Source organism: Microcaecilia unicolor, chromosome 3 (genome assembly GCF_901765095.1).
Source record: "Microcaecilia unicolor chromosome 3, aMicUni1.1, whole genome shotgun sequence".
Classification (NCBI taxonomy): domain Eukaryota; kingdom Metazoa; phylum Chordata; class Amphibia; order Gymnophiona; family Siphonopidae; genus Microcaecilia; species Microcaecilia unicolor.
In genome coordinates this window covers 127,099,751-127,114,739 of record NC_044033.1, presented here as the reverse complement: position 1 = coordinate 127,114,739, position 14,989 = coordinate 127,099,751, and the positions used below count along the sequence as shown (strand labels likewise).

The window sequence follows — 14,989 nt, the reverse complement described above, 5'->3', positions numbered from 1 at the left end:
ACAAAGGGAAAGTATTTGCTGACCCTTGATCAGTCTAAGGCTTTTGACAGGGTGTCCCAGGAGTACCTATGGCTAGTGCTTCGGTGCTATGGGATACCCGACCAGTTTATAGGGTGGATCCAGACTTTGTATCGCAATGCAAGGAGTAGCACTCTGATAAATGGTTGGGTGGGCAAGAGCTTTGCAGTGAGGTCAGGGGTATGGCAGGGGTGTCCCCTCAGCCCCTTGCTGTACGTCCTTTCCTTAGATCCTTTCCTCAGAAGGTTGAGTGGAGGGTTTAGCGGTCAACTAGAGGGCATCTCTTTGGGTTCACACACATGGCGATGTGTCGCCTACGCAGATGATGTCACAGTAGTAATCAGTAGCAAGGAGGAAGCCGAGCGAGTTCAGACCTGGATGGCAGAATACACACAGGCTGCGGGGGCCCAGATAAACCAGGATAAGAGCTCCGCAATTTGGGTAGGACAGGGCAGACCAGCTTTCAAACTTCCCAGTCAGTACCTAGTAGCAAGGGATGAAGTACGGATCCTGGGTCTCTGGGTAGGCAGACAGGACTATGATACGATCAACTGGGAGAAGGGGCTGGGGAGAGTCGAGGAAAGGGTGGCCCAGTGGAAATCATATAAGTTGCGGTTTGTGGAAAAACTGCATGTCATTAAGACCTATCTGATACCCCTTCTCCTGTTCATATCCAAGGTCTGTTTTCTGCCTATATCTTTACATGCCAGAGTATACAGCTTGTTTTTCCAACAGCTATGGGGGAACAGGATGAATATTATCCGGAGGGAGGTGACCTATTTGCCCAAAAGGGAGGGGGGGTTGGGAATGGTCAACCCTGTGGTACATTTTAGTTGTTTCTTTTTCCAACAAAATCTGGGAGGGGTCTTGCGGGAAGGGAGGCCAGCTTGGGCAGACTGCATGGCCTCCTGGCTTCAGCGGTACTTGAGGGATTGGGTGAGGGGAGGTCAGGCAATGCCCCTGCGAGGGAAGGCGGGATACTTGCCACAGTACATCTCACCTCTGTTGAGATTGGTGAAGAGATGGGGTATCACAGTACAGGAAATCCAGAAGGAGGACAGGAGGCAGCTACAACACCGCATTATTCAGACACACTTTTCAACACGTCTAGCCTTGAGGGACTGCCCAGGTCCAATACAGGAGGAAGGTCTGGCTTTCCTCAATTCATCACGCCTCCCCCGGAAGATCGCGGACATGGCCTGGCTGACTTTCCACAGCCGGCTTTATGTTCGAGCTAACATGAAAAATAGAAACAGCAATGATCGTAAGTGCCCGAGGGGGGAGTGCGTGACGGAGGATGAAACAATGGACCACTTCCTCCTCAAGTGCCCGTTCAATCAACAAGTCTGTCAGGCAGTAGCCCGCCAATTAGGGATTCCTTTCTTCCACCAGCTATCTTATGCAGAATGGGCCTATGGAGGGTTTCCAAAAGGAAAGGGGTGGTGTAGGGAGACACTGTATATCATCGCTGCAGCCCTTTGTTACTTCCTGTGGCAGGCACGCTGCCAAGCTTCATTATATCGGAAGTGGCTGTCTGTACAGGAGGTGGCAGGGGATGTGGTACATTTTGTCCAGCAGCTGGCAGTGAGGGAGAAGGAGCATTGTTCTGGACTACAGTGGGCAAGGCATTGGAGGGGTTTTTCGTTTCAGCCTCCCTGAGTGGGAGGGTTTGTTGAGGGGCGGGGGTTTTGGCCAGTAAGGTTTTATTTATGTATTAGTTAGCGGGTTTTATTGCTTGTTTTATCGCTTGTTTGTATGCTTGGTTTGTCTTGTTGCAAGTTTCAATAAAGACAATATGACACACACACACACACACACACATATATATATATATATATATACTAGTAAAAAAGGCCCGTTTCTGACACATATGAAACGGGCGCTAGCAAGGTTTTCCTCATAGTGTGTACGTTTTGGAGAGTGTATGTGAGAGTGACTGTGTGTGATAGAGAGAGTGAAAGTGCGAGTGTGTGTGTGTGTGAGAGAGAGAGAGAGAGTGAGTCTGGGTGTGAGTGTGTCTGTGAGAGAGTGTGTGTGTGAGAATGAGAGTGTGTGCAATTGCGTATGGGAGACACAGTGTGATAGAGAGAGAGAGAGTGTGTTTCACACAGATACAGTGTGTGCGAGAATGAGAGTGTGTGTGAGGCACAGATTGTCTGTGAGACTGAGTGTATGAGACCAAGCGAGTATGTAAGTGACTGTGTGACACATAGAGAGTGAATGTGATACACTGTGAGACATAGAGTGTATGAGAGTGAGAGACAGAAACACATTGTCTGTGAGAGAGAGAGAGAGAGTGTGTGAGAGAGAGAGAGTGTGTGTGTGTGTGACAGAGATACCTCCCTCCCTCTCTCTCTATGGTGTCAGGCCCCCCTCTTTCTCTGGTGTTTGAGATTGCTGCCACTGCACCTAAGCAATTGGTGTGCTGGAGGAGAGGAAGAGAGAGAGAGAGTGTGTGTGGGGGGTGGGGGGGATGTGTTGGAGGGGTTCAGCTTGGAAGAAGAGGGGTGTGGGGAATTCAGGATGCCTGCCAGATGAAAGTGAGAGAGTGAGTGTGTGTGTGTGTGGGGGGGGGGGGGGGGGGGGGGGGGGTTCAGGAAGCAATGGAAGATGACAGAGTGAGGGAGTGTGTGTGTGTGTGTGGGGGGGGGCAGGGGGTACAGGAAGCGCTGCCAGATGAGAGAGAGAGTGAGTGTGTGTGTATGGGGTTTCATGAAGCGCTGCCAGTTGAGAGAGAGTGAGTGTGTGTGTGTATGGGGTTTCTGGAAGCGCTGCCAGATGAGAGTGTGGGTGTGTGTGTTTTGGGGGTATGGGGGGTGTGTTGGGGGGTTCAGCTTGGAAAAAGAGGGGTGTGGGTGGTTCAGGAAGCGCTGCCAGATGAGTGAGTGAGTGTGTGTGTGTGTGTGTGTTGGGGGGGGGGGGGTTCAGGAAGCAATGGCAGATGACAGAGTGAGGGAGTGTATGTGTGTGTGGGGGGGCAGGGGGTACAGGAAGCGCTGCCAGATGAGAGAGAGAGTGAGTGTGTGTGTAGGGGGGGGGGGGGTTCAGGAAGCGGGGCTAAATGAGAGTGAGTGAGTAAGTGTGTGTGTGTGTTGGGGGGGGGGTTTCAGGTATGGCTGCCAGATTAGTGAGTGACTGTGTGTGTGTGTGGGGGGGGGGGGTGGCAGGGGTTTCAGGAAGCACTGCCAGATGAGACAGAGTGATTGTGTGGGGGTGGGGTGCGTGGAGGGGGGGTTCAGGAAGCATTGGCAGATGAGATTTTGTGAGAGTGTGTATGTTGGAGGGGTGTGGGGGGTGTGTTGGGTGGTTCAGTTTGGAAGAAGAGGGGTGTGGGGGGGGGGGTCTGGAAGCGCTGCCAGATGAGTGTGGGGGGGGTGGTTTATCAAGCGTTTGCAGATGAGAGTGAGTTTGTGTGTGTGTGTGGGGGGGGGGGGGGGTTCAGGTAGTGCTGCCAGATGAGAGACAGAGTGTGTGTGTGTGTGTGTGTGTGTGTGTGTGTGTGTGTGTGTGGTGGTGGTGGGGTGGTTCAGGAAGTGTGGCTAAATGAGAGTGAGTGAGTGAGTGTGTGTGTGTGTGGGGGGGGGGGGGGGGGGTTTAGCAACAGCTGCCAGATTAGTGAGTGACTGTGTGTGGGTGTGGCAGGGGTTTTAGGAAGCGCTGCCAGATGAGAGTGAGTGTGTGTGTGTGTGTATATGTGTGTGTGTGTACGTGGTTTCTGGAAGCGCTGCCATATGAGACAGAGTGTATGTGTGTGTGGGAGGGGTTCAGGATGCGCTGGCAGATGAGATTTTTAGAGAGAGAGTGTGTGTGTTGGAGGGTTGTGGGGGGTGTGTTGTGGTGTTCAACTTGGATGAAGAGGGGTGTGGGGGGGGGGGTCTGGTAGCGCTGCCAGATGAGTGAGTGAGTGTGTGTGTGTGGGGGCAGGGGTTTCTGGAAGCGGTGCTTTGAAGATGAGTGAAGGAAGCGCTGCTAGATTGCAGGGGTTTGTTTTTTGCTGTCACTGCCTCCTCTGCGCGATGTCCCGCCGCCGCCGCCATCCATCCCACCCACCACGATAGTCCCGCTGCCGCCGCCATCCCACCCACCGTTGCGTAGTTTTGCTGGCGGGGGACCCAAAATCCCGCCAGCAGAAGTCCTGTGTTGTCTGCTGACTCAGCATGTTCTTCAGCATTGCTAGCCTCTGCTGGACGGGGTTATGTGCATCTGACGTCCTGTACGTGCATGACGTCAGACGCACAGAAGCCCTGCCTGCAGAGGCTAGTAATGCTGAAGATCACGCCGGAGTCTGAAGACAGGACTTATGCTGGCGGGGTTTCGTGTCCCCCGCCAGCAAAGGTACGCGACGGTGGGTGGCTTGGGGGGGGGGGGTGTTGCACCTCCTGTTTTTTGTGGGATTTGTTTTCTTCTGTTGAGGTTTGTTGGTTGTTTTTTTGGGGGGGGGCGTTGCGTGAGGGGGGCAGGGGGTGTTGGACCTCGGTCATTCTGTTGGCGGGGCTCCATTTTATCTATGTAGCTTTTGGGTGGTTTTCTAGGTTGGTAGCCAGCGTTTCCTTGGCAGGGGGAGGAGTACTCCTCCCCCTTCCTTGATGCGGTCCCTTCTTTCATTTTTCTGTTGGTTTTCCGCCCTCAACGTCATGACGTTTGACGCGAGGGCGGGGCAGCAAGTCGTTCAGTGGCTTCACCACCACGAACTTACGAACCGTTCTGGGAGTCTGAGTGACTTCAGAACGATGTCCTCAGAATGTTGAGGGTGCGTTTTATTATATATATATATATATATATATATATATATATATATATATATATATATATATATATATCCCTCTCCCAACACACACACACTTATGCAACTCTATCCACCATATGCAGTACATACCCCACACATACTCCCATATGCCCCTCACACTCTAAATATAATTTTCTCCCATGCCCCCACACCTTCATTCCCCTATCCTCCTATATGTACCCCTTACACACCTCAAACACCCCCATCTAAAACCACCCATTGAATTCCACGTCCTCAACACTGACAGAAACCAAACAGAAACTGAACACAGAAAAAAATCCCACGGAGAAGCCAGCAAGAATTCCAGAAGTGGGAAATGAAGGGCAGTTAGTCCGACCTTTGGTTTAACCAAACCAGTTTTATTCTTTAAAACTTATATACAGACTCGACACGGCTCAATCGGGGTACTTACGACTGCCCTGCGATACTGATTGTTTCATTGTGACATTACTTCAGCACTGTGACAGCACATCACTTATATGCAAACAGTCTTTATAAAGACCTGTACATTACTCCTAGCCCTCAACCAGCATCATTTCCTGCACATGCATATACCCCATGCCTATACACTGCTAGATCATCTCCCCTGCAAACTGTCTGGGTCCGAGCATCTACATTTAATTACTAAATATCACAAGGTAGATAAATTTAGCAGTCCTGAAGAAGTTCCTGAAGTGACACCCAGTGTTGATTGTTGGGAGTAGAAAAAGCAGTTCAAATTGTAGGTGATGGCATTTTGGCCATCTATGTTTAAATGATTTTTCAGCTGCAAGCTGATGACAGCTGAGATTTCTCTTTGTCCTCAGCAGTCAAAATTTAATTGGCTTAGTTGGGCACTTGGCCCATGCTTAGTACATCTGGTCCAGAGAGAATATATAGGTAACTGCACAAAGAACATAAGCAACACAACAAAAGATTGACGTTTTAATGTGAGAGAGAAGAATGAAACAAGCATATAACTGAAATATTTATCTGGATTCTTTCCAGACTTCCCTGCTTCTTTCCTTCTTTCTCCCACCTTAGTTATAGCTATAAGTTACCTAGAGATTCTCTCTGCTGATTCACTCGCTTGCTTTCTCCAGTGGAAGACTACAAGGTCTATCTTTAGCATCATATCTATGTTAGTTGAATGTTCTAATACATGCTCATTAGTTGCATCATTAGCATTATGCTAACATTATATCTCTGGTATTTGAATTCCAGTGCTGTTAAATGTGTATATTTTTGATACTGTTTCATGGTAGTTCTATTATTAGGTTTCAATTTACTGTTTTTCAAGTTTACTTCATTTATTATATTTATGTTTATTCTTGGTTATTTTACTATTGTTATATTGTTAACAAAATTGTAAGTTTTATGTTAAACTGTACCTGCTGTACAACACCTTGGGTGAATCTCTTCATAAAGGCAGTTAATAGATCCCAATAAATAAATAAATAGATAAATAATTACATTTTGCAAAACACTGTAATTTGGATATATCTGAGTAGGTGAACTCTTGCACTTGAAAGCTCTCACCTCAATAAATTGATATTCGTGAGAGAGATTTGCATGCACTTCCTCCTCTGCATGCAATCTCTCTCATGAATATTCATTGTGGATATCCTGAAAGTCTGACTGGCTGGGGAGCCAGTGGATTAGCCTGAATAGTGCCACTAGCCTCACTGCTCTTTTTGTTCCAAAATACTTCTGCATTTGTCCCAAGCTTTTATTTTAACATACTTAGCCTCCAGTGCCAATGCAAATACTCCAGCTGCCTCTGGTGCTGCTGCAGATGTTCCAGAATGCCGTAAAGTGCAGTTGCCATATAAGTCTGTTGTAGCCTGTGAAGGCAGATCAAAATGAATAGAAAAAAAAATAATTGTCTTCTACTGAAGTTTATACATTTTTTTGTAGCAGAAAGTTTGAAGTTAGAGATTAATAAATTTCACAGCTGACTGAGATTCTTGTCTAGAAAGCAAGCTCATTATGTTGTGGTGTGAAACAGTGGAAACTAAGGATGAAATAAACTCTAAAGGTAAGTGTGAGAATTTGCATCTTTCAAGGCTGGCACAACATAGTAAGCATGGCAGGGAGTGCTGACTTCGGGGGCATCAAAAGCTGCCACAAGCACTTCTCTGTTACCTCTGTTGTGCTGGTCATGTATGCATCACATAGCTTAGCTTTTTAGTTGTCAGGCATGCAGTGCAAGAAAAAAGGCCAATACAAGTCTCGCGAGACATGAGACTGCAAGATTTGTTCCAGAGTTTATTTTCTGTGCTATGTGGCAGTGGAGGCAGGATGGTTGTGGCTGTTCCAGGAGCACCAATTTCTAGTTTGCAGGAGGTGCCAGAAACCCTGGCTCTGTCCCTGTATCCGGCTGTGCATTCTTACAATTGCAGCAATATGAAAGAATAGTATCACAGTTGACAATTGCTTTTAAATGCAGTATATCTACAGGATGGCTGTAGATCAGCTACTTTTTAACCACACCCAACCCATATCCCACCACACCCTTTTGAAATCTCTGCATGTTGGGAGTTCTATATGTGCAAATGTAATATACCATACTATGCAATACCTTGTATTGTTATTTGTATATTTTTACTGCTGTAATTGTCTATTGCCTATGTTTGACTTATTCTTGCTGTACACCAAAATGTGCCCCCCCACCTCGGACTCTGGCCCCCTCTCGCCGCGAGGTCTGGCTATGCTCCTGCTATCTAGAATCCAGAGTAATTAGTGTGCGCAAAATTAAATGCACGTGTGAAGCCCCATTTTGCATATGGAATCAAGAGAGGAACTGGAATGTCCAGGGTAAGGCATTCACAGTGTCTCCAGAGCTGGGAAATACATGCGCATTACTCCTAAAAATAGACTGAAATGGAGGTATTTTTCTTTTGCTTTTTGTACAGGCATTCATTCTCTCTTTAGGGCCCTTTTCCAAAATACATTAATATTTGGAATTAACATAGCCAAATGTGGGAGTTTCCTGCAGGTTAACTGAAAATCTAACGTGGCAATTTTAAAGGCATTTTCATTTATTAAAATTCAGGTTGCCTGCTTTATCGCTGGAGCACTTATCACCTCTATTTAGGAGGTGCTAAGAGAGGAATTCTATAAATAGTGCTCAAGTATGGACGCAAAAAAAAAAAAAAAGAGGATCTAAGCAGTATTCTACAAAGGGCGTATGCCATTATAGAGTAGCACTTACTCCCAAATTCTATAAAAGTTGCTAAAAATTGGCCCAATTTAAGGGCCCTGTTTACTAAGGTGTGCTAGCGTTTTTAGCATGTGCTAATGCTACAGACACTCATATTTTCCTATGGGTGTCTCTAGTGTTAACACAAATATTAGTGCGCCTACAGCGTGGCTTAGTAAACAGGGCCCTAATTGAATAATGAGCTAGTGCTGATAATTATTGGCTTGTTAACAAGCAATTATTGGCAATAATTAGATTTAATTGAAATATATGTGCATAAATTTAGGCACGGGATCCATGCCTAAATTTTACATGTGAGTTCAAAAAGGTGCCGCAGAAATGGGAGGGTCACGGGTGGAATGGGGGTGTTCCTAAAATGTACATGTGTAGTTATAGAATAAGAGGGATACAAATGAGGATTTGCACCATGTGGCCATGCCTAAAGTTAGGCATGATTCTCGGGTGTAAGCTTTATTCTATAAACTGCACCTAACTTTAAGTGCAGTTTATAGAATAGTGTTTTTTTCGGCAGTGCTTTTTTCAAAACCATATACAGAATTCACCTCTTATCGCCAATGCCTGTGGCTAACTGTAGGTGCCAGACCTACAGCTGCTGAAATCTGGTATAAGTGTTGGCACTCGTTAGGCATACTGAGACAGTATTCTGTAACTGCATGTGAAACTTTTTCAAATGCCCCTAACTTGCCCATGGCTGTGTCCCTTTTTAGTTGCATGCGCAATTCCTAAGTGGTGCCAATTAACCACTGTTAGCACCCAATTACTGGAAGTTAAGGGCTCGTTATTCAATTTGCACGTGCATCTTGGACATGCAAATCTAAGCACCATATATAGAATCCAGGGGTAAGCGCTCCCATGTTAACTCTGTTTATCCAGTTAGTGTGCGTTAAGCATAACACCAGCTGGTTAATGCTTCCATGCCTATTCCCCTTGCATGCCACAATACCTCCCAGAAATCTTTTACAAAAATCTCTAATGTGCAGTTTACAGTGCACTAACAGGCAAAATACCGCAAAACACTTCAACACGTTTCTGCAGTAGCCTGTTTGCCTGCTAACTGTACATTAAGGGCCCGATTCTATATATGGCGCCTAAAATTTATGCACACTAGACAGTTACATGCAGTATTTAAAATATGCTTAGGCATAGTTAATGCGACTGAATCTACACACGTCCATTTACGCCAACTAAAAGATGGTGTAAATCGCTGCGCTTGGATATTTGCGCACTGGCCCAATGTCTGTAGATTTTGGAACACCCACAAAATGTCCATTTCCACGGCCCCTAACCATGCCCCTTTTTGCCCTTGCACATTTAGAATTTAGGCACAGTACATTACAGAATAAGCTTAACAATGTATGTGCGTAAATTCTAATTTTTGCCAATTAGTGCTCGTTATTGCTTGTTAAGAGCTGTTAACAATGCTTACCTGCTTGTTAAACCAATTAATCTATGTGCGTAGTTATAAAATATGCCCAGATTTACATGCAGAATTGCACGTAATTCTAGATGCGCTATATAGAATCCGTGGGTAAGGGCTTAATTCCCTTTAGTAAAAGGGCCCCTTTGTCCTTCATTCGCTCTCTCTCTCTCTCTTTTGCTGCAAGACGAAATACAAATCTCTTTCTAAGTGACATTTATATGCTGTGCAAGAATCTTTAAGTTCTGAATTGAATAGCAGAAAGAAACAAAATGTCTGCTCCATTTTCAAAATGTAACATCTGTGTGTCACTAGTGTACAGGTAATACTAATTTCAAGATATATAACTGGGAAGTATAGTTTTCAAAGACAATTACCAAAATTTAACAAGTAAATTGCCCTGGCTAACATTGCCCTACTTGCAGCTGTTAAAAGCAGATATGATATTTCATAGCACTCATACCCTCAGCTGGATTAAAAAGAAGCATTACTGGCTGCATAGTTAGGTTGACAAGAGAAAACAGGCAGGCTGATATTTAAAACTATTTAACCAGCCAGGAACGACTCCGGGCCGGTTAAATAATGTTTTAACACCTAATCATGGAGAGTCAGTAGATGATAACTGGTTATCTCCACTGACTATTCACAGTCAGCTGCTAGGCTTAGGTGTAATTATTGCGACTGAATCTATGTGTGCCCATTTACACCAATGAAAAGCTGGTGTAAATCCCTGCATGTAGATTTACGTGTACTGACCCATATTTTATAAAAACGTGCATAGATTTTGGAACGATCACAAAATGCCCATTTCCACGCCCCCCCTAACTATGCCCCTTCTTGCCTGTGAGCATTAGAATTTAGGAGTAGTACATTACAGAATACGCTCAGCAATGTATGCATGTAAATTCAAATTTTTGCCAATTAGTGCTTGTTATTTCTTGTTAAGAGCCGTCTCTTTTCCAGGCAGAAGAGCCTAAAATTTAGTCTTTCCTCATATGAGAAGAGTTCCATCCCTTTTAGTTGCTCTTCCTTGAACCTTTTCTAATCCTGTTATATCTTTTTTGAGATAGGGTGACCAGAACTGAATATAATACTCAAGGTGAGGTCACACCATGGAGCGCTACAGAGATATTATATTATTCTTGGTATTATTTACCATCCCTTCCTAATAATTCCTAGCATCTTGTTTGCTTTTTTGGCTGCCACTGAAAACTGGGCCAAAGATTTCAGTATATTGTGTATAATGACACCTAGATCTTTTTCTTGTGTGCTGATTCCCAACCCTAGTATCAGGTAACTATACAATAGCCCTTCTGATATGAATTATTCTTCTCAATGTGCACCACTTTGCATTTGTCCACATTAAACTTCATCTTCCATTTAGATGCCCAGGCTTCCCATTTCCTAAGGCTTTCCTGCAATTTTTCACAATCTGCATGTGTTTTAACAACTTTGAATCATTTTGTGTCATCTGCAAATTTAATTACCTCACTTGTCATTCTGATTTCCAGATCATGTATAAATATGTTAAATAGCACCCTGAGCAAGCATAAGTGCCCATGGCTTTAATCTAATTGTGATTACTGCCAGTTTACCCCTATTTTGTAAAGGCATACAGTCTAAAATGGGTTTGTTTTCTACCTCCAAACACAGGCAATTTGTTGTAAAATAATCTACCATATGTAATACTGATTACTAGTAAAAAAAAAAGCCCGTTTCTCATTGAAATGAAACGGGCGCTAGCAAGGTAATCACCTTCTGCCATTAATGTTTTTAAGAGAAGTTCCAGCGTTCCCCCTCCCAATTTCAGGTTCCTCCCCCCTCCCAATTCCAGGGTCCCCCTCCCTCCCTCCCAGCTCCAGGGTCCCCCCTCCCTTCTTCCCAGTTCCAGGGTCGTCGTCCCTCCCTCCCTCCCTTCCAGTTCTAGGCCCCCTCCCTCCGATTTTTAAAAGTCATCCTGACTTACCTCGTCGGGATTACGGCGGCCGGTAGCAGCAGTAAAATGCGTACAGGCTCGGCACTTCAGTTTTCCCTTTTCTGTTTCTCAGCTCTAGTCCCACCCTCATTTCCTGTTTCCACAAGGGCGGGACCAGAGCTGAGAGACAGAGAAGGGAAAACTGAAGTAAGTGCCGAGCCTGCACGCTTTTTACCGCGCGAGGTAAGTCAGTAATTCGGATGGAGGGGGCCTGTAACTGGAAGGGAGGGAGGGAGGGACGATGACCCTGGAACTGGGAGGGAGGGTGGACCCTGGAATTGGGAGGGAGAGAGGGGGGACGCTGGAACTGGGAGGGGGGGTGGACGACGGACGACGACCCTGGAACTCGGAGGGAGGGAACGAACTTCCGGTGGGTGAATATTATATGCAGCCTTCCCTTCCCTCCGAGGGCGGGGCACTGAGAGTGAGTGTGAGGCCTGTGGTTGGTCCCTTCTTCTGACGTCGCGTTTCTTTCCCTGGGTGATTATGAACCCTATGAACACTACACGGCTTCACTGCCAGGAAGTCAGCTTCAGAACGATGGAAGTGCAAATTATTATATTAAATGTTTTCAAGACAAGAAATACAGCATGAAAAATATATAACCTAGAAACCTCAGTCTGCAGATAGACTACTGATACATGAAATATCATAACTGGTATAGCTAAAGCAAAAAGATTCAGTATGAATTAGGAAATCAGGGGCCCTTTTACTAAGCCATGTAAGCATCTATGTGTGCCTAACATGTGCTAAAATTGAGTTACCACCCAGATACCGTATGGCTATTGTGGTAATTTCATTTTTGGCGCATGTCTGATATGAGCGTCCAAAAATAATTTTTATTTTTGTACGCATGTATCGGATGCATGCCAAGTGGCATTTGGTGTGTGTAGGTTACCGCATGAGTCTTTACCACTAGGTCAATGGTTGGCGGTTAAGCTCGCAGACCCAAAATGGACGTGTGGCAATTTTGATTTTGCCACACGTCCATTTTCAGCAAAAACTTTAAAAAGGCCTTTTTTTACAGGCATGCTGAACAGTGGATTGGCCCGCGCCCAAAACCCGTGCCTACACTACCGGAAGCCATTTTTCAGCACACCTTAGTAAAAGGACCCCTCAGTGCTTTAGAGCATGCATCTGTGATCTGTAAAATAGATCTCTTGTTCTTAATGTTTTAAGTTTTGGAAATGATTTATCATATTCACGATCTCAGAATTTAACATTATTTACATTTTGATCGCTTGCTGAGCTGCCTAAAGAGACAGCCAGCCAATCATGCGCTCTGTGCAAATATCCTCTTTGTTTCAACCTGCTGATAGTTTATTTTTGGTACATTAGGTGTGTGAAGAACTATAAAAGAAGACCCAGTAAATATTTTATGGTAACAGAAACGTGTCAAAACAAATTTCTGAGGTAATATACTTTTTTATTTGTCCAGCCATTCCAGTTAAATTATGCTCCTGTGGATATAGTTCCAGTGTGATATGAATAAATAAAATAATCTCTCAATTCTAAAAGGTTTCATGACCTAGAGCATATTGTAAATGTAATCTAAACAAAACCAAGAAGCATAAAAGATGATTTGTGTTTTTAAATATTAACTTCCAATATCATCAGCTCACAGTGAATACATCACCCTGCATTGTGCATTAGAAAAACTGGTTTCAACAAAAGAACATCTGTTGCTTTCTAAAACAGAGAACGGAGATAGCCAAGACAAGCTGATGAGCTAGAGTAACAATAATATCTGAACTCACCACACCAGCTTCAGGATTTCTCTTCCTCCCATTGCTGAATGTAGAGGCCAAGGTGGAAGAGCAGCTTTCATCATAAAGAGCAGTCCGTCCATCATTGATTGCCGAGTTAATAGAGATTGTCCACATGCTCGATGCATAGCCATCGCAATTGCAATCATCGTAACTGCCTCCATCTCCAGATGCCCAGACATAGATACTTCCCTTGCCGCCTCGACCCTGTGGGAAGAAGGAATGAATCTCTCAGGTTAAATTCTATATTTCAAAGTAAACTCAGTGCCAATCTTTCAAGCAGTCCTTGTCAAGAGGAATTACTCATTGTAGGTAAATAGTTTACAGCCTGAAGTCAAAATGGCTTTGTCTGCTGAAGACTACAGAGCTCCAAAGATATTAATCACAGCCCTCTGAAGCTTCATATGCATAAAGTGATACCATAACTTCTCATTCAAATATAAAAGATTTTTTGTCAAACACTTAGGGGCCCTTTTTTGGCGGTAAGTTTTAGCACTTAGTCCACTTTAGTAATTGTTGGGTCGTGCTTTACTATACCTTAAGACTTTTTGCAATTAGCTTGGGGGAACTGACCGCCTCTTCTTGAGGAGGTAGTAAGGGCTGAATTCCATATATGGTATGGTGAGTAGCATGCATTAAATTGTGCATGCGCACAAGTTACGTGTGCCACTCAATTAGTTAACAAGCCTATTAGTGTTGATAATTGGCCAATAACGCCAATTTGCAACACTAATTGGCAATATTCAGAATTTACATGTGCATCTTTTTAGGCATTGCCAAAAAGGAGTGCAGAAATGGGAGGAGTGTGGGCGTAACAGTGTCACCAATCAAATGTACGCACGTTATTATAGAATTTAGCACAATGTGCATACATTTAGGCACAGACATTTACACAATGTTTTCACTGGCATAAATGGCCGCATCTTAATATAGGTGCATTTGCCCAGCCTATGCGCTATTCTATATACCGCATTTTACTGTTGACGTGGCTTATAGAATAGTGCTACATGTGTTAGTCAAATGTGTCTACAATTAGGGCCGGCCCAAGTCAAGAAGCCATCTGAGACGGAGATTGCATGCTGCCTCCCTCCCGGGCATTTTACCTCATCACAGTGATGTTCCAAACCTGGCAGCAGAAGCGATTCCCATACGCTGCCCTGCCGCTGCTGGCACCCACCTTGTCCCTTTACTGCGGCTGCCTGAGCAAAACAAAGTTATTTCAGGTGGCAGCAGTAAAGGGAAGAGGCGGGTGCCGGCGGCAGCAGGGCAGCGTATGGGAATTGCTGCCGCTGGCAGGTTTGGAATGGCACCGTGATGAGGTAAAATGCCGCGAAGCTGCCCCCCTGAGATGCCTCTCCTGAAGAGTGCTGCCTGAGGCCCCCACCTCAGGTAGCCTAATGGTCGGGCTGCACCTGTCTACAATTAACGCGTCATGTATAGAATTTGACCCTAAGTGCACTCATACTAACTGTACAAGTGTTAGGGTGTAATAAGTGCCATACACTAACTGTGTGCAGTCCACGCTCATTCTCCAACTATTTCCCGCCCCCTAATACAGTATATAGTTAATACATGAATTAGTGTTCAATCATGCCACAGTTTACGTGCTTGTGCGGTGACAGTACACACTAATTCATGTGTTAACTGCTTAATGCACATTAGTAAAAGTACCGTTTAACATTTTATAATTACCTGGAACAGAATTTTATGTATGAAGATTGGCTTTATGAAATATTTTTGTATAATGGCATTCCTTGATCTAATCATTAAATAAATATTTCTTGCAGAACATTAACAGTTTGATTAGGAAAATGTTTTCCACAAG

The 14,989-nt window shown here is 44.7% G+C and overlaps 1 protein-coding gene across 2 annotated transcripts in view; it reads right to left on the bottom strand.

Annotated features, from left to right (window-relative positions):
* Window positions 1-14,989, bottom strand: part of PCSK2 (proprotein convertase subtilisin/kexin type 2) — a 333,492-nt gene that overhangs the window by 31,986 nt on the left and 286,517 nt on the right. For both annotated transcript variants that reach the window (XM_030196350.1, XM_030196351.1), the window contains 2 exons: window positions 13,156-13,371; window positions 6,527-6,627 (listed from right to left, as the gene is read on the bottom strand). In XM_030196350.1, the coding sequence (XP_030052210.1) occupies window positions 6,527-6,627; window positions 13,156-13,371 (317 nt within the window). The remainder of the gene's footprint in view (window positions 1-6,526; window positions 6,628-13,155; window positions 13,372-14,989) is intronic.